At 43.4% G+C, this 23836-nt stretch overlaps 1 protein-coding gene across 2 annotated transcripts in view; it reads left to right on the forward strand.

Annotated features, from left to right (window-relative positions):
* CHN2 (chimerin 2) overlaps nucleotides 1–23836 on the forward strand; it is a 289625-nt gene that overhangs the window by 127291 nt on the left and 138498 nt on the right. For both annotated transcript variants that reach the window (XM_025873087.2, XM_025873088.2), the window contains exon 2: nucleotides 18339–18377. In XM_025873087.2, coding sequence (XP_025728872.1) covers nucleotides 18339–18377 — 39 coding nt within the window. The remainder of the gene's footprint in view (nucleotides 1–18338; nucleotides 18378–23836) is intronic.

Here is a 23836-nt window from a genome sequence, read left to right on the forward strand (position 1 = left end):
ATTTGTGTTTATGAAAAGGAAGTGTGGGCTGCCATCAGCTGAGAAACACCCACTCCCTCCTCCGTCCTTAGCAGTGAGTGAGGGGTTTGCTTATCTCTGAGATGGTGGTAGGGAAGTAAGGAGCTGAGAAGTAGGGAGCAGAGAAAGTAACTATGGAAGGATGCGTGCTAGGTTCCTACCTGGTCAGGGCTGGGCCCGGGATGTGCAGAACAGCACCAGAACTTGGCAAGTCCACCCAGGCTGTGTGTCCACATTCTTCTCTGCCTTCCCCCACCGGGTCCCAACCCACTCTGTTCTGAACCCACGGCTTCCATAGCTTCATGTTGGGGCTGCTGTTGAAAGGAGTCCCAGGGCCCTGCTCAGAATCTTATTCTGAGAAAACGACCACTCTTGGGAGAAGAGTTGACAGGGTCGGTGGGAGAGATACAAGCAGCTAAGAGCAGATCAAGAAGAAATTGGAGCCTCTTGAGAAAAAAGAATGCAATAGAAGCATCTAAAGATGGAATTGGGTCCTCTAAGTGAGCTGGGTTTCCATTATATTTGCAGTTTTTAAAATAAAAACTGGAAGCAAGTTGGATGAACATAATGGCACTAGCAGATTTGGGAATTAGGAGCCGAATTTTGCTCTAAATTTATGAACCATGGCACAGTTTCATACTGAACATGTTCTATTCCTACCACTAGCATTTTCTTGGCTGATTTCTTCTCCAGCCCTAGACTTCTTTCTGGTTTTCCAATTTATACCCACATGCCAACACCCCCCCCCCGGCCCTCCCCAACCCACCTGCAAGCCAGTGGCGGCAGAGGAGTGCCTTTGTAGCAGAAATCTCTGTGTTTTCAGCAGTAATGGATAAGAGACGAGGATGAGATGAGCGTGTGTGAGCTAGTGAGAAAGGACTCGATGATGATGTGCTGTGGGGCTGGCAGTCCTTGACATTTTGAAGATTACCTGGCCTTTGACAATCAGTAGATTTGACCACCCAGCTCTAAGATTCAAACATGTCTAAAAAGCCATATGATGAATACGCTCAATTTTATAATGACCATTTCACCGTACAAGAGGAGTGTAGAAAATTCCGACCGATCGAGTTACAGCAGTTTGACATCACAAAGCTACAATGATGAGGAATTAGGAACATTCTTCCTGTAATTCTATTGGGAAAGAAATGGTTTTAGAAAATGTCCATCGGGGGGAAAAAAAAAGAAAATATCCATTGGATTTCATGCTTGTCACGTATCTGTCTCTTAAGAGTAAAGATTAAGGTCAAAGGACTAGAGCGAAGTGAGAAAGTCAGATGCAGAAATGTGCCTCTGTGTGGATCCAAGAAGCCCATGCATGGGGGGAACTGTATACATACTGTTTGTATTGTGTTTAAAAGGCAGTATTGACACCTTGCGTCATTTACCACGTATGAGAGAGAAGTTATCTTAATCAGTGGATACCTTTTTAGCATACTGTGGGTGTAATAGCTTTGAAAATATTGGTGATACTAAATGCATTTAGAAAGTTATCTAAAATTCCATAGTAAAAATCTCAGTGGTGGCCAAGATCAGAGTATCCCTTTTTCCCTCAATTATCTATTCAGTGCAGTGGTGCTCACAGGAGTGGAACAATGGAGTAGCTCCAGCATCCTCTGTCACTATGGTGGCACATAAGAAAAGCCTATTACAACGTAACAGATGAATTCTGAAAATAGAACCAATTCCTAGGAAGCCAAAGGTTGCATATGAAAAACCTACAAACAGCTCCTGCTGAAGGCTGAGCCTCTTGACCTAGCAAATTATTACTAGCTTGGTATAAGTGGTCTGTTAGCACGCAGAGAACACCCGCTTCCTGCCGGAGGATACGAATCCTTGGACATGGGAAGCTCCCACCAACTGCTTGGACCCACACACCGGAGATAAAGGATCTTTCACTGTGTTAATTAGGAGCTCCAAATCCAGTCATTTCCAGCTGATTTCTTTGCTTTTTCCTTTTCCAGTTTTTGAGTTCTGACAGCCAAATCCTAGCTGCCCTAGTTAGTGGTCTGGATCAGAGGCAGGTAAGGCACTCTACAAATCCTGGCTGGGAAGGAGACTTCCAATATGCTCAATTGTTGTTTTCCTTTTTAATCCCATCAGCCAGCTTGTGACAGGTCACGTGGGCACTGTGAAGAGCAGAGATGATTTGCCTCGCTTGAACCTTGCACTGAAAATGCAGTCCTGATGGCTGGAATAGCCGTCCTTAAGGAGAATCTGATTTTTTTCCCCCTCTATTTTGATAATGGCCACTAGGCCAATCAAACAAGCATGAACCGAGCACCTGGTGTGTACAAAGCTCTGCTTTGGGAGGTGTTAAAGAGAGTAAAGCTGCAGGGGAGCACTGGGGTTTGGGAGACACCAGGGTGACTTTCCACTGGGACTCCCACCTCAGTTTCATTCCACCGAAAGCCAGAGGACACTCACTCGGGGTAATGATGGTGGGGGTTCTGCCACAAGCAGCGAGAGTGCTAGAGCTAGAAGAAAAGGGAAGACAGGTTGTCTTTGAAGAATCTTCCTATGACCCTTTCTTTGCCTTATCAGATTGCAAGCAGCCATTCCATTCAAGGTCTGCCAGTCCCTCTTGTATTTGCCTATGCATTACAGGCAGGGAAATATGGCTTTTGTGTATTGTTTTGTTTTTTAGATTTTATTTATTTATTTGACACAGAGAGAGAGAATGAGAGCAGGAGCACAAGCAGGGGGAGTGGGAGAGGGAGAAGCAGGCCTCCCGCGGAGCATGGAGCCCCATGTAGGGCTCGATCCCAGGACCCTGGGATCATGACCTGAGCCGAAGGCAGATGCTTACCGACTGAGCCACCCAGGCGCCCCAAGATGGCTTTTGTTAAGGCACAAACTCCCCATGGAAATGATTAACTAGCCTTTGTGAGAAAACATTCTTTTGTCAGAAACACTTACCATATAAGCCAAGAAGTCTCCTTCCTTCTCAGGATGCCTGAAGCGAAGCCAATCTCCCAATTGTTCCCTTTTACCTCTTCCTTCCTCGCCTTCCCCATAACACAGAGTCTAGCAAACTCCTGCTCATCCTCCACCGCCCAGCTCCAACATGGTCTTCCCTGTGAAGTCCTTCTCATCACCTTCACTCCCCGATGCCAAGGGCCTGGCTCTTCCTTTAGGCGCCCTTGGCACTTGCACACATCCTTCCTCCAGACACCATTCAATTCTCTTCCCTTTAGAAGTGGGGGCTGCTTGAGGGAAAGACGTTTGTCTTACTCAACCATGTGTACCCAGCATCTAACCTGGACTCAGGAACAGAGTGCCGGGTAAATGTTTGTTATGTGGACACATTGGGGAATTGACAAATGATCTTTTATAAAGGCACAGGTGTGTAAATAGACTATTCCTCCTTAGGCCAATGCTGCTGAAAATAGATAAACAGAGGTGACAAGTACAGACAGCCTCAGACAGGAGGATAATATTGAGGAAAGATTTGTTTTAATATTTGGTTTCTGATTCTGGTAGGAGAAGCAGGAACTTGCACATACTGTGATTAGGAAGACAAACGTGCCGCTGTGCAAACAGCTAGAGGATATGACTCTCCTGCCAGCACGTGGTACAGCCGTCCCAAGTGCTGTGAAGACAAGCAAGGCTAAGATAACAGTGGGGGACAGGATGGGGGGTGTATTCTTCTTGCTCTGTTATGTAATGTAAACACTTTCTCCTTCAGAAATCATTGGGACCACTTGTTGCTTGTCATATTCTCTTTTTTTTAAAGATTTTATTTATTTATTTGACACAGAGAGACACAGCGAGAGAGGGAACACAAGCGGGGGGAGAGGGAGAGGGAGAGGGAGAGGCAGGCTTCCCGCTGAGCAGGGAGCCCGATGCGGGGCTTGATCCCAGGACCCTGGGACCATGACCTGAGCGGAAGGCAGAAGCTTAATGACTGAGCCACCCAGGCGCCCCGCTTGTCTTATTCTTAACCCTTTCATTGTCGACCCGCCCGTGCAGTCACCCACCCTGCCTCGGCAGTGGCAGGAAGGCTTTCTTCCTGCACACATTGGTTCAGGCACTTGGCTTACATGTGATAAATGCACGCGGATGCAGAGATTAACGTGGGGCTTTCAATTATCTTCTTGCAGGTCAGGAAGGATTGGTTCGACTGTGGAGGGGTCGCTCTTGTTTCTCCTTCCTGTACACTGCAGTTGCACTTCCTGCACTGTTTTTGTTGCTTTGTGGTATGGCTGGTGAGATGTCTGAAGTGTTGCGTGCGCGCGCGCGCGCGTGTGTGTGTGTGTGTGTGTGTGTGTTTGATCTGTAGAAATATTTTCTCTGTAAGACGTTACTTTTAAAGCAAGTGATAAGAAACCACAGAGACTGGAACACAGGAGAAAAGCAAAACTTGAGGTTCTGGTTCTCAGGAGGCTTCAAGTATCAGTCAACCAGCTACAGCCCTGCTAGACAACGTGACTGGGCCTCATCTATTTTTGCTTGGCTGACAGGAATAGGTAGAGTTTACACTGGTTATACATCAAGGCAGAATTAATATAAATCTCAGACCTAAGTAAACAGATTTAACATTGTGAAGCAAATATATTTAATTCTTGTGGTAAAATATGATAGGTCAGCCCTCCCAAGATGACAATTGGATGTACGTTGTATTCATTTTATGGGGTACAGATGACTTGGCCAACTTTGGGCAAGGTACAGTCCTCCTTGGTCCTCAGATTCCATATCTGTAAAATGGGATAATAACACCCATCTTTCAGTGCAGTTTGGAAATCCTGTGTTATAATATTTATGAAGACCCAGAATGTAGCAGGACTCTATGATGGAAAAAGCATGGTTTTCAGAGTTGAACAAACCTAGGTGTGAATACTCAGCTCTACTACCTATTAACCCTGTGACTCTGGGCATCCTCACTGTTCCTCAGCTTCACTCACCAATACAGTAGGACTAATAATACCTATTTTACAAGCTTGTTATGAATATCAAATAAGACCACACATGAAACACCCAAGAACAGAGTGTAAAGAAAGCCTTTCAATAGTGATTAAAATATCTATGTCTATATTTATGATCTATTCCAAAATTATGTCTCAGAAAGGAGGGTGTCATCTGAAATTTTATTTTATACCAAATCTCTCATAGGGTTTCTCTCTCAGTTCCTTCATTTTGAACACCCAACCACTTTCTGGAAAAGACACAACAGACCTGAAATTACCATAATCAGTGATAGTTTTATCCCCTTACAGAGGTCACTTAATGAAATGCTTTTATAAAAAGGAGGCTAAGAAATTTGCCTCAGATATAGTCACAATTACAAATGTTAAATGTAATTGTACATAAACCTTTTAAAAGATTTTTCTTTTTCTTGGTAATCCCAATGATATAAAAGGGTATGCAGAGAAAACCAGATCTCCCTGCCCCTCCTGCCCCTCAGTGCCCAGCTCTCCTCATGGGGCAGTTTCTTCCAGAAGTGGCTTATGCCATGCACCACTGTGCTGACCTTCAAATGTAACATCTTAGAGAGATTTCCGTATCTGCCACCTCATTCCTGTTAGCCCTTTCCTATTTTTCCCACCACAGACTTTTTAAAGATCACTTTAAAAAGCAATGTGGGCAATGGGTGTGTTGTGGAGACCACGTGCAGGATGAATGAAAAGCCAGCTAGCTGCTCACATGTCATGTGAGCATGTGCATGGGCTGAGAAGCCATCCAGAGGCAGCATTGTACATACTGAAAAGGCTAATGAAAAAAACAGCATGATGTGCTTTGGGAAAAAATGTTTAGGTGACTCAAGAAGTGCCAGAGATACACATGGAAAATTTAAATTGTTGTTCCATAAAATGTGAATTGATGAAAGCAGTATCTCTAAATTGGTGGGTTATATTGTACCTGATTTTAAATTCGCATGTATAATCAAATGAATGAATTATATATTACAAGTAAACACCTGATAGTTTCATCGATATCTCTATCAGTGTAAATATTCAGAAACTTTTGGGGGGATCTTCTCATTAGGAAAATGGAGGCTGCCTTCTGCTGCAGTTGCTTGAGGCCGTTATTTAGCAGTCCTATTCTAAACAAGTGGAAATAAAAATAGGCATGGGCTAAAATGTGACCTTTATTTCTAAGGGCAAACAGGAGGGTTGTTACCTAGTGGACTTGCTAACCACTAAGCCCCAGCATTAGGAAGGCTTACCTGTCCTCAGGTACTACAGAGCCAGACCACCAGCAAGGCAACCCTCCACCTCCAGGGTAGTGCTCCCAAGGGCTGGCACAAAGCCAAGAGACAAATCACTTCCATCTCCCCAGGACACAATACAGACCCCGATAGAGGCCAGGGATTCACTTACTGAGGGACCTTCCTAGGCCAGGAGTGGAGAAGGAGCCTCCCCCACCAACATGGTGTATTGGGGCATAAAGCAGATACTCCTCTACACTAATCCTCACCACTTACACAAGGCAACTAGGTTGCTCATGGCATGTGAAGGGTCCTCGTGTCTCCTCAGGGCAGGAAGGATGTCTTTACCAGAACTCTTGGCATCAGCATACTGCTTTTGACCTCCAGGTCAACTGAACAGCTCTGATCAGAGAAGCCAGGTCGCAGCTGCTTCATGACTGAGAATGTAGGGAGCCCTGGAGCTATCTACCAGGAGGGCTTGCATAGGGCTCTCTAGCCCCATCTCTGTCTTTTAAGATGAGAGAACTCAGACCTATCTGGGAGGAGGAGAGGGGAGCAGCTACGTACCACCCAGGAAATTGAGAGCTTTGGGGTTTTCTCTATTATAACGCTTTCCATAGTTTATTTTAATGACTTGTTTAATGTTTGCCTTCAATGCTGGACCAAAGCCATCTTGAGAACAGGGACTGTGCCTGCCTTGCTCACAGTGGCATCTTTATCATACAACACAGTGCCTGGCACGTAAGTGTTTGCTGAAAGGATGGATGGATAGGTGGGTAGATGGGGAATGTGTGGAGAGATGAGTCAGGAAAATTGTAAAGATTAGAGATAACATATATAAGGGACCCACCTCAGAATCTGGAATGTACCAGGCACTTAAAGATTCCTTTCCAGGGTTGGTAGAAGACCTCTCTTCCTCTTCTATCTCTGCACTAGCACTTCCTCTATTTGACTCTGAGTATAATATGGCCAAGAAATCTTTTTTTCCTAGCCAGTAGTAACATTCATTGCCAGGACCATGATGTATGAGCTGCTTTCATGAGAATTTAGTCTATCACTGCCACTAGATATCCGAAGAGACACAAATGCCCACAGTGAACTCAAAAAAGGTAGTACTACAATGGGAGAAGAAAGTGACTCCTCTAAATGGTAGGAGTAGAGCTGGCTGGAGATACAGCTAACTAGTCTTCTCTAAGGAAGAAGACATGCCTTCTTCAGGAAGGAGATGAATATAAGAATAATTGTCAAGAAATGACTGAGTGTTATAATCCCTTTTCTCTGTCCATTTCAACAGCACTTTTCAGTCTGACCTCGCTATGTAATGTGTCACTTTTCTACCTTGTGCCATGATCATATGCGCATGTGGCCAGGAGCTGGATGCCCAGCAGGCAGGCACTTCATGCTTGTTGAATGAATGAATGAGGTGATGTCTTTATTTCATCTCCTAACTGATTCCTTGTGGTTAGATTCTGCATCTTGCCTTTATATCTACACCAGTGTCTAGTGCAGTATTTTGTGCCAGGTAGGCTGTAAGCTCTAGGTAAATATTTGTTGGATGAATAAATGAATGCCCAAAAGAGCTTTTGGAGGAGAGCCAAGAAGACATTCCTCTGATGAAAAGAATTTGTAAAGAGGCAGGTAGATGCTGGAAGGGAGAATGTGGGGGTGGGTGCTGTTGGAGGAGAGACAGGCCTCTAGGCTGAATGGAGGAAGTGGGTGTGTGGTGGTCTCTAAAGAAATAGCAGAGGAGGAATGATAAAGGAGGAAATTATCCACTAGGAAAGCTGCTCCATCATGCCAAGAGGAACCTGCATTTTGTAGAAACTTTGGGCAAGGAAGTAGGGAGAGGGCCCTACCTGGGACAAGCAAGTGGTTTGGCAAGAGGTAAATGACAATGATATCCAATGATATTCAAATTACAGCTCCTGTGTCTTCATTCACTTACCCCATGTCACCCACCCACTCTGCATTGCAGCAGCATCAAAAACCCCCTTGTTGCTGAAATAGTGGGTCCTCATGCTTATCTTGCTCACACAGCTTCTGACACGACTGGCCACTTCTCCCTTTCTAAGTGTCTCTGGCCTTGCCTTTCATGTCAGCCCATCTCATGTCTTCTCCCTTATCTCTCTGGTCTCTGGTCATTCCCCTCTTCCTCTTACCCTTTAACTATTGGTGCTCTGTGGGGGTTCTGTTGAAGGCCTTCTGTCCTCACTCTCAATGCTCATCCAAGGTCATGTCGTCTACTTTAGTGGCTACAGCAGCCATCTGCATGTTGGGGCTTCTGTTTCTAGATCCCCAGCCCAGTTCTCTCTTCTGAACTCCAAGGCTCCTAGATATGTTCACTTGGCTATCGCATGGGCATCTCTTTCCAACAGGGAAAAGCCAAATGCATCACCATCTGCCAGGCCTGCTTCTTCTCTGGTCTGTCCTATTTCTGTGAATGGCATCACTATCCATCCAGTTGCTTATGCCAAAACCATTTGTCTTCTTCTGCCCAAGCCCAGTGTGATTCTCTCTCCTTTCCTTCTCTGTCCACATCCAGTTCATCACCAAGTCTTGTGGATTCTACCTTCTCAACGCCTTTTGAATCCACCCCATTTTCTCCATCTCCACCGTCACCACTCGAGTTCAGACCACTAGTGTCACCTGCCCAGGTTGCTGCCCAGTTCCATCATTCCCTCCTCCCCTTATCTTCCTTCCCTTCCATCTTCTCTTCCTCCAGTCCTGTTTCACACTGAAACTGGGGTGATATTCTGGAAGTACAAACTGGATGCTGTGTCCTCCCTGCTTGTATTTCCCTTTCCCTCTAGAACAAAAGTAAGCCCTTAGCATGGTTTTAAAAGCCCTTAATTATCTGGCCCCTACTTATCTCTCTAATTCCTAGCTACTCTGAAACTTACACAGACAACACACACACACACACACACACACACACACACACACACACACACACACACACACACACCATAGTCCCTGTGTTTCAGCTAGCAGGCTGAACCACTTCTAGCTGTCAATGCCATGCTCTGTTTTGCCTCTGGTCCTTCTAGGCCATACCTTGGTCTGTGAATCATACTCCATGAGCCCATTTGCCCACAACGACACTCTTTGCCATTGGCTACTCTAGTAGATATCTGGATGATAGAACATCTCTTTGACTAGGTGTAATGTGCTGTGGTACCAGCAGTTATGCGTCTCTCGGTCTTTGGAGCCTATAAGCCTTGATGTTAGATTCTACTCCCCTGGGACTACTCTTGAAGGAGCCCTGGACAGAGCTGCTCAAAGCCAGAGGTAACTGGCCAAGGCATGGGAAGGGCCTAACTACCCTAGTCCCACTCAGCCTTCCAAAGATTGGGAAATTTCCCGCAGACACTCCTTCTACACATCCTCTTGCTGTACGATTGCCTCTTTATGTGTTTGTATCCCTTAACAGAATCCTAGGTTTGAGTCAGTGAACAATGTCTGTCTTTCCCTCATCCACTCTTTATTGAGCATCTATATACCCCGGGATACGACATTTAGGGCCATTCCTGTTGTGCTATGTCCAGCTGAGGGATGAGTTGGGGCTGAACCCAGCCTGCACTCCCCGCACCAGGCCATGTGCTCTGACTCAAGGCTCAGCCTCCCAGAGGAAGCATCTTCCTCACACGAAGGTGCTGTCCGATTGCCAAGCCATTGCCAAGCCTCCTTGAAAAGGATGCCTTTTTCTAATTCACAAAAGGTACTCAATAGGCTAATGGTGACCCAGGCATCAGAGAACAAGATAAATGAGCCTCTTGCTCTCATAGTGCTGTCTGTCTGAACAAAGAAATAAATAAGCACATAGTAAAAATAGTTCAGATGGTAAAAAGACTCTGCAAAGAATTAGAGGCTATCTGAAAGACCGCTTTAGATAAGATGGTCCAGGAAGACATCTCCGAGGAGCCGGAACACTTAAGCTGAGATCCAGATGATAATGAGGCCAGCCATGTGGAAATCAAAGGGAAGAAACTGTGTGAGATCTTTAAGACTGCAATGATGACGATTCAATGATTCAGTGATTCAAGGATGGAAAGAAAGGCCAAAATGGCTGAGCTATAGTGAGCAAGAAGAGAGAGAGACGATGACCAGGGAGAGGTGGCCAGGGGCCAGATCATGCAGGGCTCCAGAAGCCTGCTTGCCTTATTCACTGAGGTGTCCCCAGGGTCTGGCTTATTGTATGTATTGTATGTATTCACTAAATACCTGTTAAATGGAAGACTCTCATCATGCTCTGCATACTGAACATTGGACCAGAACTGAAGCTCTGTGTGGCCCCAGTGCCCTCTAGTGACCACAAACTCCAGCCCGAGGCCCTTCATCATCTTCAGAAAAATCTCAGCTTAGCCTTGTCCTTGGGGCCCAGCCAAGTTTCTGGAATTTGTCTTATTAACTTACTACTTTCTGTTAGTTTCTGGAATTTGTCTTATTAATTATTCTCTGCAAGTAGGACTAAATCAGTGACAAAATCCCTGACAGAATCCACAGTGAGATGCACACCAGGCCTTCATTCTTTACCCAAGCAGCAGTTTTCAAGGAGAATACATGGATGTCTAATTTCTCAGGGGACTGCAGGGAGCCCATAGAGGTGGCAAGCATTAGAACATGTTTCTGTATTCCCTAGGCAGTGTGACAACAAGAAAGCTATCTGAAAGACAGCTCCTCCACATTTCCAGTTAGGACAAACTCCAGGTCATCATGCAGTTCAGATGTGCCACTGTTTGGCTGGAATGGCCTGGTAAGACCACACCCGCAGGCTACACGCTCTGGCTTTCACATAACTTCTGAAGACCCAAGCTTGGGCACGGTGTGCCTGTTGAGGGCGTATTGCAGGGTGTGCACAAACGTGACGTCCTGCTCATCCTGTCATTGTTCAGTTTCATTTGGATCCCAACCCATTCTGGGCACATTAAGCTAATCACGCAACAAATTTGAACTGTGATCTCATTGTGAGGCTGTCCCCCCGTCTGGTTGAAAAGCCTATTTTCCACCCATCTTCCCTGGAAGAAGCTCACGAACTGCAGCCTATTTACAAATGTGTGCATCAAGAAATCAAGAGTGACAGCAGAGACCTGGCTCTTCTGGGAGAGGGGACGGCAGGAGGAGGGGGCCAACCCTTTCACTCTCTACTTCCAAATGGCACACACACACCCCTCTGCCCCAGTAATTTATGCAGCTTTGCTTGAAGGATCCTTAAGGATGGTCTTCTCCAACGTTCCTGGGAATTCATTCTCTAAATTGGTGACTCTTTCACAGCTCACATTTTCCAGAGGCCCCGCGTGTGTTGATCTAGTCACACGTCACTGAGCCAGCCGAAGGAATCTGGCTCTCCTTGAGGTTTACAGGTGTTTCCCCGTTAGTTGTCACTTACTCGAGTGTAGCACATGTAGTTATCTAAATTTTCTTCATTAATCAGTCCCCAAATTCCTTTACACTTGCTCCTCAGGTGATTCCATCAAGTCAACATATTTCTGGAGCTGAAAATGCCTGGAAGAATAGAGCCTTCCAGCTCCAGCTACCAAAAGGAATGGGATTAATGTGTTTCCACCTCACTCCATGGCCATATGTTTCCACAGGTTCACTCCCAGGAATGTTCTGTGCTCCCATTTACTTCCCTGCAAACACACACTTAGGCTTATCTGTGTATTTTCTAATTGAGTCTGAAGTGCACAAAAATTAACACGTATATTGATAATAGCCAGTGTTGGTGAAGGCGTGGGGATATAGGCGTTCATTCACACGTTGTTGAGAGTTCCAACTGATACAACTTCAGAAGGCCATTTTTAAAAATTTATTTATTTGAGAGAGAGAGCAGGGGGGAGGGGCAGAGGGAGAGAGAGAGAGTCTCAAGCAGACTCCGAGCTGAGGACGGAGCCTGACACCGGGCTCAATCTCACAACCCTGAGACCATGACCTGAGCCGAAACCAAGAGTCTGACACTTAACTGAGTGAGCCACCCAGGCACCCCATGGAAGGCTATTTTAACAGCTTTGAAAACAAAAATTACAGAGACCCTTTACCCAGCATTTAACATTATCATTGCAGCTTTGTTTTTAGTAATGGAAAATTGAAAGTAACCTAAATGTTCATCAGTTGGAAACTATTATAAATGAATCAAATACATTTGATTATACTCATGGAGTGGAAGACCAGGCCACAGGTGAAAAATAATAATGCCAATACAGATCTCTGTGTACTGACATGGAAAGATGCCTAAGGAATATTATGAAATTCAAAAGCAAACTGCAGAACAGTGTATGTGATAGGATACCAATTTTAAAATTTTTATTCCAGCCATTTATAGGACAGAATCTGGGCAGAGTTGCATAAATCAATTAATGGTACTTTTTCTGAGGTAGGCAACTTTCTAAGATACACATTTTTCAATTGTTGGAATTTTTCTGTTTTTCCACAGTAAGTGTGTATTCCTTTTAAGTTCAGTAAAAACAGTAGAGATCATAAATTATTTTTTGTAATGCTTTTGATCTAGAAAGATGAGTTTTTATGACAAGTGCTCTCTATGGCCCCTGTTGTGCTCTCCTTGGGTCTCAGCCATGGAGGAGCTTTCCATGCCCTGACACCAGAATTCTTTGTCCTTCCTCCAAAGCTCAGAATGGCAGTGCATCTCCTTAGGGTTAGTTACTTTAGCCCAGAAGGTTTTCTTGGTGACTTCCAAGTTTTAATGTGCACCTCCAGGCCCCTTTAACCAGCTTTTCTTTGCTTTGCTTTTTGTTTGATATGTTTGGATTCTTTATAGATCATTTCGTGCAAGTGGTCTTATGACCTATTTTTGTAAGATTTTGATCATTTTCTAAGCATTATATCTTTTTTTCTCTCCCTGTACCCCCTCTTTAATGAGAGGAGATATGTGCTTCCCAGCCTGCTTAGAATTGCTCATTAACATTTATTTTGCAAATTTTTTTAAAAGAGGGCCAAGGGGATCGGGCACAGCCTTCTGCTATAGAAGCCCTTGTCTTGTTTCTTTTGCCTTCCCTCTTAGCTCTTCCTGAACTAAAACTGTACATGCTCCCTATATTATTGTGAGAATTATTTTTGTTGGGTCTTTTTACTTTTACTTTATTTTCAGAGTGGTGATTGATTGATTGATTCGAGAGAGAGGGGGGCACACACAAGTGGGGCGAGAGGCAGAGGGAGAGAATCTCAAGCAGACTCCTGGCCCAGTGGAGAGCCTGACATGGGGCTTGATCTCTCGACCCATGAGATCATGACCCATGAGATCACGACCTGAGCCAAAACCAAGAGTCTGACACTTAACCAACTGAGCCACCCAGATGCCCCTAAAAATACAATCTTAAAAAAAGAGAGAGAGAAACCACCTGGCACTCCAATGAATTTATTTCTCATTTATTTAAATATTTACACAAGCAATATGATCAGAAAATTAGAAAATGCAGGTAAGCAAATGAAGAGAAAAACAGAAATCACCTGTATTTTCACTAACAGGTATAGCTACTGTTAATAATTGGGTTTATAGCCTTACAGATCATTTCTATGTATATATATATCTTTTCTAAAAATGGGATTATATTTAATAAATTGTTTTATAGCCTGATTTAATACTTAATGTAGCATGAATATTTGTCTATGTCATTAAAAAGAAATAATAATAGCAAGCATGGCGTTTACTGCATGCCAGGCACCAGACTAAGCATTTCGTACATATCAGCCCATCTTCTCCTCACAACATGTTATATGTTGAGTAGTATTATTACTCCCATTTTATAGATAAGAAAAACTGAGGCACAGAGAAATGAGATAAATTGGCTAAGGTCAAACAGCTGATAAATGACAGAACTATGTTTTAAACCTAGACAGTCTAGTTCCAGAGGCCATGCTCTGACCCACACCATCCTTTTCATGGCTATATTATAGGATAATTTATTTAACCACTTCCTTTTTCTGGGCTGTTAGATCCACTGTTGTTCACAAAGCAGCAATGAACACCTTGTTCATATATTTACCTGTACATGTGTTCATTTTACTACCTTACGCTGAATTCCCATGGATAGAATCGCTGCGTCCAAGAGTTTACACACTTTTTTTAAAGTTTGGTTGCCAATTAATCAATATTTTTAAGCAATATATTTTCTAAGTCTCTTTGACCCTCTTTGTTCTTTTCCAAAAGTATATAACTGTCTTCTGGGTTCAATGATAGTTTTTTTTCTTACAACATGGAACTTCTTCCCTTCTGCTTCCTCTCCCTTCCTTCTGCATCATACCCATTTCTTTAAGATGTTTAACAAAATAATGCAATTTCCACAAGCATTAAGCTTTATGGTGTCGTATTTCCGGTACCTTACACCTCCCACACTGTAACTCTTCGATGGGGTTCTGTACACAGATGGAATGCTGTGTACACTCTTTGACTTGATGTCAATCTTTCATACAGCTCTTTTTTTCTTTTGTCTTTCAAGCTTTACAAGATCGAAGTAACAAACCTGCTTTGCAATGTATTTTTTTCTTGATTCCATACATGTAAACAGGGGTGGGGTGCCTGACAAGGATGACTGATGTGTCGGGAACCTGGAAGACAGAGCTTCCTGCTCTCATCCCACTTTGGCCTCGCTCTCATTTTTTGACCTTGAGAAAGCCACTTGATCGGTTCTGTGTTTCATTTTACACATTTGCCAAATGAGGAAGGTGAACTAAATGACCTAAAAAACCTATTCTCTGTTTGAAAAACAAAAAAGTGTCAGGCTGTCCAAGTGTAAAGTAGAGCTTTGAAAAATACTGTGTGAACTTGGGGCAAATGTGCACGTGGGTGGGGCAGGGTTGGAGGCAGCTAAAGATGTATTTCAACATATTAAAAATATTTTATGCCTTGTCTCTTGACCAAGGTCTCCTAACAGTGTGCTTTAGTGGTTTGTGAAACATGTCTGTAAGACCGAGGTAATTATAGTTGTTCCACCGAAGCATGACAAAGGCCTCTCACTTTGAATTCTTTAATGGGAAAGAAAAACCTTCCATGACAACAGCACTGGAACTTAATTAGAGGCTCCAGATCCAGGGGTAAGAAGAGAGAGAGCTGAGGCTGTGGTCTAGGGACAGAAGACAACCTGGGGAGAACAAGAACAGAGTAATGTAACACTGACGACAGCACAACAATGGCATCAGTGGGGCTCCCTCGACGATTTGCTGTTTGCTAGGCGCTGTCCCAAGAACTTGAAATCCGGTATCTCATTTAATTCCTACAGTGACCCTAAGAGATTAGTTGGGAGGGAGGCACTTTTATTTCTTCTGTTTTACAAAGATGAGTATTGGGAGGCTCTTAAAGAAGTTAAGTAACCTACTTCGAGTTATTCAGCCAGTCGTTGTCAGAGGTAAAGTTTGAACCTTTTGAGTTTTCTTACTTAGCACATGCTTTTTGAATGTCTGTTACATGCCAGGCACCCTGTTCGGGGCTGGAGATGCACGAGTGAATGTGGCAAAATGCCTGTTTATGTGGAGTTTGGCTAATAGTGGGATGAGCCCAGTAATAACAGGCCAACAAATGAATAAATAATTTCAGATGGCAATAAATGCTATGAAGGAGAGTGACCAGAGTTGGGGGAGGGCTACTTTACACAAGATTGTCAGGGAAGGCCCCTGGGAGGTGACGTGAGCTGAGCCCTACATAATGGAGCAAGTCAGCCATGCAAAGATGTATTGGACGCTCCACAAGAGCAATGGCCATGGGTTTGGAAGAGCTTGGCTTGCTATAGGAACAGAGAGAAAGTTAGCATTTCTGGGTAAATGTAAAAGGGCAAAATGTCTGCAAAAAAATCAAAAAAGCAGGTAGGGACCAGATGACACAGGACCTTGTAGGCCACAGTAAGAGGTTTGTTACCTTATTCCAAATGCAGAAGGAAGACATTGCAGAATTTTAAGCAGGGAAGCATTATGATCTCCAGTCTCTATAGGTAGCCTTCTTCACCTCTATGTAATATTGCTAATAAGGAACAACTAGAAAGGGATAAACTGTTTCTGTAGCATGCAGGGCTTAATGAAAGTTACAAAGTTAGGAGCCAGTGTTTCAGATGAAACAAAATTCTTGGTTTTTCACAAAACAGCGAGACTTTAAACTTCTGACGTCAGTTAAGAAGACCTTTTGGGCGCTTTGGTGGCTCAGTCAGTTAAGTGTTCAACTCCTGATGTCGACTCAGGTCATGATCTCAGGGTTGTGGGATCCAGCCCTGTGTCCTCGGGCTCCGTGCTCAGCAGGGAGTCTGCTCAAGATTCTCTCTTTCCCTCTCCTGCTGCCCCTCCCCCCGCTCTCTCTCTCTCAAATAAATAAATAAATCTTTAAAACACCGACAGAAGACCTTAGGAGATCCAAGAAGAGCATCTGAGCCCTATTTAAAACCTGCATAAAGAAGACTACTTATTTTCTTTCGGAGCCTTCCCTCAACATGCAGAGAGTTGTACTCTAGGTACTGAATATTCTTCACCACAGCTTGGTCTGGGGATTGTGCTCACCTCACAGAACAAATCTCATCCCAAATAGTAAGACATTGCAGCTTTGTGTCGATGACATCTCAGGGATTTACATTTCTATGCAATCTGGTGTGCATGTGCGTGTGTTTGTGTGTGTGTGTGTGTGTGTGTGTATCTTTCTCTTTGAAAAATATTTTTGAAAGTGCCATCAACATTTTAACATACAAGACCTGAGTTTTCTGGACTTGGCAACTTGATTTATTTTACTTGAATGCTTTCTATAAACAAATAGGTTAATTCTTTAAAATTGGTTTATGTCATATATAGGGTGAAATTAGTGGCTTGTTTGCATCAAAAGCGCAGTTAGAAGATACCATTCTACTTTGACAAAACTATGAAGAATTTCACTTTTATCAGCTAACTAAGTTTGAATAACAACATAAACCATTATTAATGCACTGTATTTGTGTATGCATAGGTAGGTTCCCGACAGTACAGACCTAACAGTATGGATTTATTTGAATGAAACTACATTTGGAGGCGTTTAGTTGCCTCTGTGATCGGGTGGGCCCCAGAGAGCAAGACATTAATTGTGAAAGAATTTAATTTAAGCTACACAACTGTAATTAGGTAGGATTTGGGGAAGTTCACCACTCTTGCGTGAGTTTTTATACAAATAGCATATTTGTTTCTCAGGAGGGGAAAAATTCTCGAACTATCTCAGTGCAAGAGGTCAGAGAAGATCTAGTCCTTGGCACGAAAGTAGTATGTGACAGTAGCATCAGGACACGGGCAGTCTGATGCCTTTGGGGGGTGCAGGGTGACAAAAACAGTTCCCGTATATAAAGGTGCTGAATTAGAGAACTCTTACGGTTCCCCCAGCTCAGTGTTCTGTGATTTGAGGGAAAGGATTCTTCCCTCTGGCTGTTTAAGCTTCAGTATGTTTTACCAAGGCCTTATGCTATAAGCTCAGGGCGGCTCTAATAACTCCGTCAGAATTATAAATTCAGCTGTCAGCACTGGGATTGTTGAATTGACTGAACAAGCAGGTTTTCTCCCATTGTTTGTTTTCTAGATTGATGAATAACAATTTCATCCTCTCCATTTTGTTGTAACTATTTCACTCTGACACTTCTGATTGCTGAGAGGTGTTCTAGAAATTTCCTAAGTCACACACTGGAGTAAATTCAAGGAGATAATGCGATTCCAATTGAATCATCAGTGTCTCTGCTGTCAGACCCAGTCATTTTAGGAGTTCCGTTGGTTGAGTTGCACGACTTCCCAGATTTAATATTACATACTTGCCATTTTACGTCTTGCCCTCAAGTCTTAATAAATGGGCTAAAGGTCTGATGGGAAACTGTGAGATAAATTATATGTTTATTATGCCAAGTTAAGTAAATTCTGTTTGAAAAGATTACTGGAGGGTACAATCAAGTTAATTGCTTTAAAAATCTTTTTTGATTTACTGGGCTCTATGAAAATGGTTAAGCAATTGATTTCTGTCATGATAAGTGATCTGAAGAGAGTGGTGGTGGGTCCTCGAGGGTTGCCATGCGCATTTCCTCCCTTCTGACTGGAACTGTCCCATAAATGAGCAGAGAGGGCCCCCTGGGACCAGAATGCCAGTACTGCTGACAGACTGTTATTCCTCCAAAGAAGACACATGTTGACAGTTTGACGTTCAGGCTGACAGATTGATTTCTTTTCTTTTTTACTCTAGATGCTGAAGAATACCAGCCTCCAATATGGAAATCATACTGTGAGTATTTGAAATGAGAATCTCCTCAGAAGTCTTCAGTAGGCCTGCCTTTTGAACAATTCTTGCCGTTGATTTAATGCGCACAAGCAATCCCACATCACGGCACTGCAAACCCAAATCTTTCTTTTTCGACTAAGGAGAGATTTTAGTCAGAGTGGACTGCACAGCATTCTCCCCTGGCCAGGACCCCCAAGAGCAGGCTGCCTGTGACCCACTTTGGGAATGCTTAAAAAAAAGAGATAGACATTCTGACTCACTGCCTTTTGGTTTGGGGTTTTCCTTTTCTTCTTTGCAGAGTTGTTAAGCAAGGGCGAATTTCCATGAATTACATTCTTAGCCGATCATTCTATAGTTGTAATATCATATGACATTGACCACAGAAAATATTAACAGATAGCAAAGAATAATGTTTGGTCACTACAGGTGATGCCTTAGATACAGATCATACCTGGTCATCAGTCAGCAGTTCAACTCCCATCATGAAGGCAGGCAGTTGTCATCACGTCAAGCTCATTTTCTCTTTCCTCAGTATCATCTGCCTGACTAAGTCATTCTCCAGCAAGAGAGGGAAGGAGTGTGGTAGGTGGGAAACCCACTGTGCTGACAGCCAGGGGACACATGTTCTTGTTCAGGCTCTGAGTCTGGACAGCAGTGATAAGAATAATTAGTGCCATCGTTCTCGATGTTACCATTGTTTCTCCCACCGTGAGACCTGCCCTGGGCCAGCCGCTGGGCCAGCTATGTGCCTGAGCTCTCACATTCTCCCCACAGCACTAAGCAATGGTGGCCACATGCAAGGCCACCACAGCTCAGGGAGGTTCAGTAACTTGACATATGGTCTGCACCTCTGAGTGCGTTGGACTGGCATGCAGAGTGGAACCCAGAAGCAAGCCTGACCCACAGCCTACAAGTTTTCAAGACGGTTTTCCTTCCACTTAAAATTTTTTTAAAGATTTATTTATTTGAGAGAGAGAGAGCGAGAGCACGCGTGCCAGTGCAAGTGGGTGGAGGGGCAGAGGGAGAGAATCCCCAAACAGACTCCCCACTGAGCACAGAGCCCTATACGGGGCTCTGTCCCACGACCTGTGACATCATCACCTGAGCTGAAACCAAGAGTCGAACACTTAACCGACTGAGCCACCCAGGCGCCCCTCCACTGAAGATTTTATACATAAATATATACATTCACACAAACACACACACATATATACATAGGCTCGCTTGTGTATATATCTGTTACAAAAGCAATACAAAGCGGCATACAAGACAAACATTACAAAATACATAAAGCTGAGAGTGAAATGTTTCATGATTGACAAACCAGTCCCCACTCCGGATTCCACATCTCTTTCCTGCTTCCTGGTAGCTGACCTCTGTCAATTTTGGAAGGCATATCCTTCCAAGTGTTCAAAATACACATGCCCAATATGAGGGCATTTTTGCGGTTGTTCCCTCTTGGAAAAAATGGGTTTCTGCTGTAGTTGGTGTCCTTCAACTTGCTTGTTTCACTTCACAAATACCTTGCTTTTATCTTTCCATGTCAGCATATATAGAAGCACCTCAATCTTATTACATGAATCTGTTCTTCCATCTGTGAAATACAGGGGTTGTGCTGGGTCTCTAAGGGCCCTCCCAATCTAATGTTCTGCATTCTGATCTTCTATTTTAAAAGGCAGTGCTAATGACTTAGTAATTGGATGTTTTTGTTTGTTTGTTTCCTAATGGAGTGTGAAGAGCTCTGACAGTAAATCAACAAAATATCTGTAGTGAGAGGCTCGGGGTGTTCCATGACTTACTGTGCTTTGCACACCGCTTTGCACACAGCCTTGCATACATTAAGTAGCCAATAAATATTTGTTGAGTGAATGCCACCGCAGAAAGCTCTACTGAAGCAGAAAGATGGCATTGGCTCAAATTCATTTCGCCTTTTGCTAAGAGGCCTTGGGCCACCCAATATATCTCTTAAAAGGGCTTCTCTGTCCTAAGGAAGGGAGAAAACACATTGCTAATTACATGTTTACAGTATCAGTTTCACCCTCGTGTATGGGTTTTAAGTTTGATTTGGGGGGTCTAACCAAGTTGTGTGTGTTTTTTTTTTAATTTGCTCCAAAATCATAAAACTTTAGACACAGAAGGGATAGCTGAGGCCATTTAATACAAACTTAATGGCATTTATGAAATTGCTCTTTATTATATCCAGCTAATAGTCATCCTGGCTGTACTTGAGGACCTCTAGTGATGCATAACTCCAAAACTGAGGGGAGTATGCCACCAGATGTGCCATTTACGGCATCAAAACCACATTTCCTAAAGGTATACAGAGCATCACTGAGAAAGAACTCTCTTTTTGCTGTCCTGGATCCATAAATTATTTGAGTTTGGGTGTTGGGCCTCTTACAAAGTCACCTGACCATATTATTCCCAAGCTCATGATACTCAGTCTTATTCCCAAGACTATCATCCATTCATTTGGTCTTTCAGCAAATATACAGGGAATACCTCCTGCATGTTAGAGCACAAATATCAGGAATCGAAAATGAGTAACTTGTGATCCATACTTTTCTCCAGTTTATAGTCTTGTAAGGGAGACAGATATAAACCAATTAACTTAAAATGCAAATGGCTTTAGTAATAATATAGTACTCCTCCACCTCCTGGGATTAGAGAAGACTTTATAGAAGAGGTTAAATTTGTACATGGTTCTTAAAGGATGAATAGGAGAAGGAATCTTAGGGCCTTGCAGAGCTTCATGAGACACTTTTTAAAATCCAAATAAACTAAAACTGTAGCATTTTCCTGATCTGAAAGTCCAAAAAATTTCCAGGTATGAAATTTGCTTTATTTGAAATAACCTGTTGTTAAACCCATTTTGAACCTCAGGACGCACCAAGCTCTTGTCTTTGAAATGTTCACAAACTATCCTTTGAAAGATAATTTTAGATATTGATGTCAAAATCATTAGCATATCATTTATGGAATCCACATTTTTCCATCACACACTTTTTTTTTCAAACTCTAGTGATTATTTGGTACTTTGAAATCTCTCACATATTTACTGGAGGCAGTACATTTTTACTATATTATAGGACTTGATTCTAAAAATTATGATTTTTAATTGTTATAGAGGTGTATATCTTAGCTTTTATTGCCTATCATTGGACATATTTTTGACTTATTTGATACCAGATTCTTATCGTGAGGCATGAGTCCCAATTATGCCATTATTCCTAAAAGAAAATTAGTCTACTTGATGATAATCCACTTTAAAAAGTGGTTTCTGGGGCGCCTGGGTGGCTCAGTTGTTAAAGCGTCTGCCTTTGGCCCGGGTCATAATCCCGGGGTCCTGGGATCTAATCCCCCTGTTGGACTCTGTGCTCAGCACAGAGTCTGCTTCTCCCTCTCCCACTCCCCCTGCTTGTGTTCCCTCTCTTGCTGTCTCTCTCTCTGTTAAAAAATAAAAAAATCTTTAAAAAAAATAAAAAGTGTTTTCTCAGGTTTAATGCTAATTGCAATGCTCTTGGTTGCAAGTATCTACAGTTTACTTTCCTGACACTTTAAGCAAAGTCTTAGAACTGAGTCTCAGTGCTGACTGACCTGCGTTGCCCATTCTTAACTCCAGCCAATCAGGGACCAACCCTATATAATCCACAGAACTGGAAAATTTTGAGTGCTGTTGGAATGGGGAAGATGGAAATGGCATATTTCATTTAAAGTAGATGGTTCATTCATTCACTCACCACTCATTCAGCAACTACATATTAAGTTTTTGCCTTAAGCCGAACACTGTGCTTAGAGTTCTGAGGCAAAGGGACAGATAAGCCTGGGTCTTGACTCCGAGCACGATACTGCCGCACGATGTCCTTTAACTCCCTGCGTTCTCTGCTCCCCTCCTTTTCTTAGAACCTAATGCTATCACTTACTGGGCTGTTTCCCTAAGAATAATCTTGTCCCAAAGTATCACATATCTGCAGCTAGTCCTTAATATTCAAGACCAAACCCCAAAACATTGTCATTGAGAAAGTTTGGGTTTCGGTTTTCTAAAAGAAAAGCTATCTTCAAGTTCACTTGAAAAAAAAAATAAAGCCACATCCTAAACTTAAACCAGAACCGTATGAACTGTATGCCCTAAGCAGAGAAGTTCACAAGTCAGCACCCTGGGTATACTCGGAAAGGTTTTATTTTCTAAGGGGCCAAGTGCCAATTAGACAGCAGAGGTTGGGACCTGCGGCTCTCCCAGGAGACCCTCCCAGGCAGAGTAGGTCAAGCAGTCACAGCTTGTGCCTGTTTTCCTAAAGAGGAGTTTAGAACCTCAAAACCCTGTTCCACTGACCCCCCTGAATCAGAATCGCCTGGGGAGAATATTTACAATAACAAATCCTCAGCCCTACCCCCAGATTTCTGAATCAGAAGAGTGGGGGGATCTGCAATTTATCACACCCCATAGGTTTTTCTGCTGCACACTGACACCTGAGACCCCCTCATCATGAGGCTACACAGCCTCGTCCTCGGGTTTTTCACAGTACCTGAAGCACAAGAAGAGAACGCAGTCCCCATTAAGACTGGAAATTCTGTTAGTGAGGCGGTGGGCAGTGGGGTTAAGGCAAGAAGACCTCCTACGAAGCACCTACTATTTCTCACTCACACCCAAGAGTTTTTCCCATGAAGACTGGGAAAACGGGCGGTGAGCGGGGTGGTACTGGCTCAGTGTCACAACCAAATGGCTGGGTTGGGCTCCTGGGTCTGCATGCCCTCTTTAAGAAAGAAGTGGCTGTGAGTGGCCATTCCCAAAGGGTCCTTCAGGAACTGATGGGTGTGGACTGGGCTTCAGCATCACCCAGGCCATAGTCTTTTGCTTAGCATCCATAGGGGGTGATTATTGTTAGAGGAGAGTGCATCCAGTTTTCTTATTGAAGACAAAATAGAGCATTCTTTCAGTGAGCTCTGGATTTCTCAATGTGCTTCAGGTTGCTTGGGGAGCAAGGACTCCTCCATCTTCAAGTTCCCCAGTGACCACGCCCCCTGCCAAACAGCTCATTCCAGTGCTGAGAATTAATTGTGTGCTATAGAGTGCCCAGGGCTGGGGAGTGCCTGGAACATATTTGGAACATTGCTACAGCAGCAAATTCCATCATATCACCTCTTAGCCCAGAGAACCACCCAAGAAGTGACATACGTTATTGCATTTTGCTTGTGAAATGTTTGGACAACAACAAAAAAGAAAATTCAAGAAGTGACACTTTCAGATTATGTGACATGTTCCAGTTTGTATTAAATGTACCTCAGAGGTTTTTTTTCACAGATGATGGTTGTGTTATAGCTAACCTTGAAAATGAGGGACTAAGACTCTCACTCGAAGCTAAGATAGGATGTAGGGCCCATTTTTTATATGGCTACCATTGCAGTTGGTTGCCATCTCATTATCTTTATAGAGACACATAATCCAGATGGTCAACAGGCTT

This window comes from Callorhinus ursinus, unplaced genomic scaffold (assembly GCF_003265705.2).
Source record: "Callorhinus ursinus isolate GAN/ISIS: 27379988/994484 unplaced genomic scaffold, GSC_fseal_2.0 scaffold12, whole genome shotgun sequence".
Classification (NCBI taxonomy): Eukaryota; Metazoa; Chordata; class Mammalia; order Carnivora; family Otariidae; genus Callorhinus; species Callorhinus ursinus.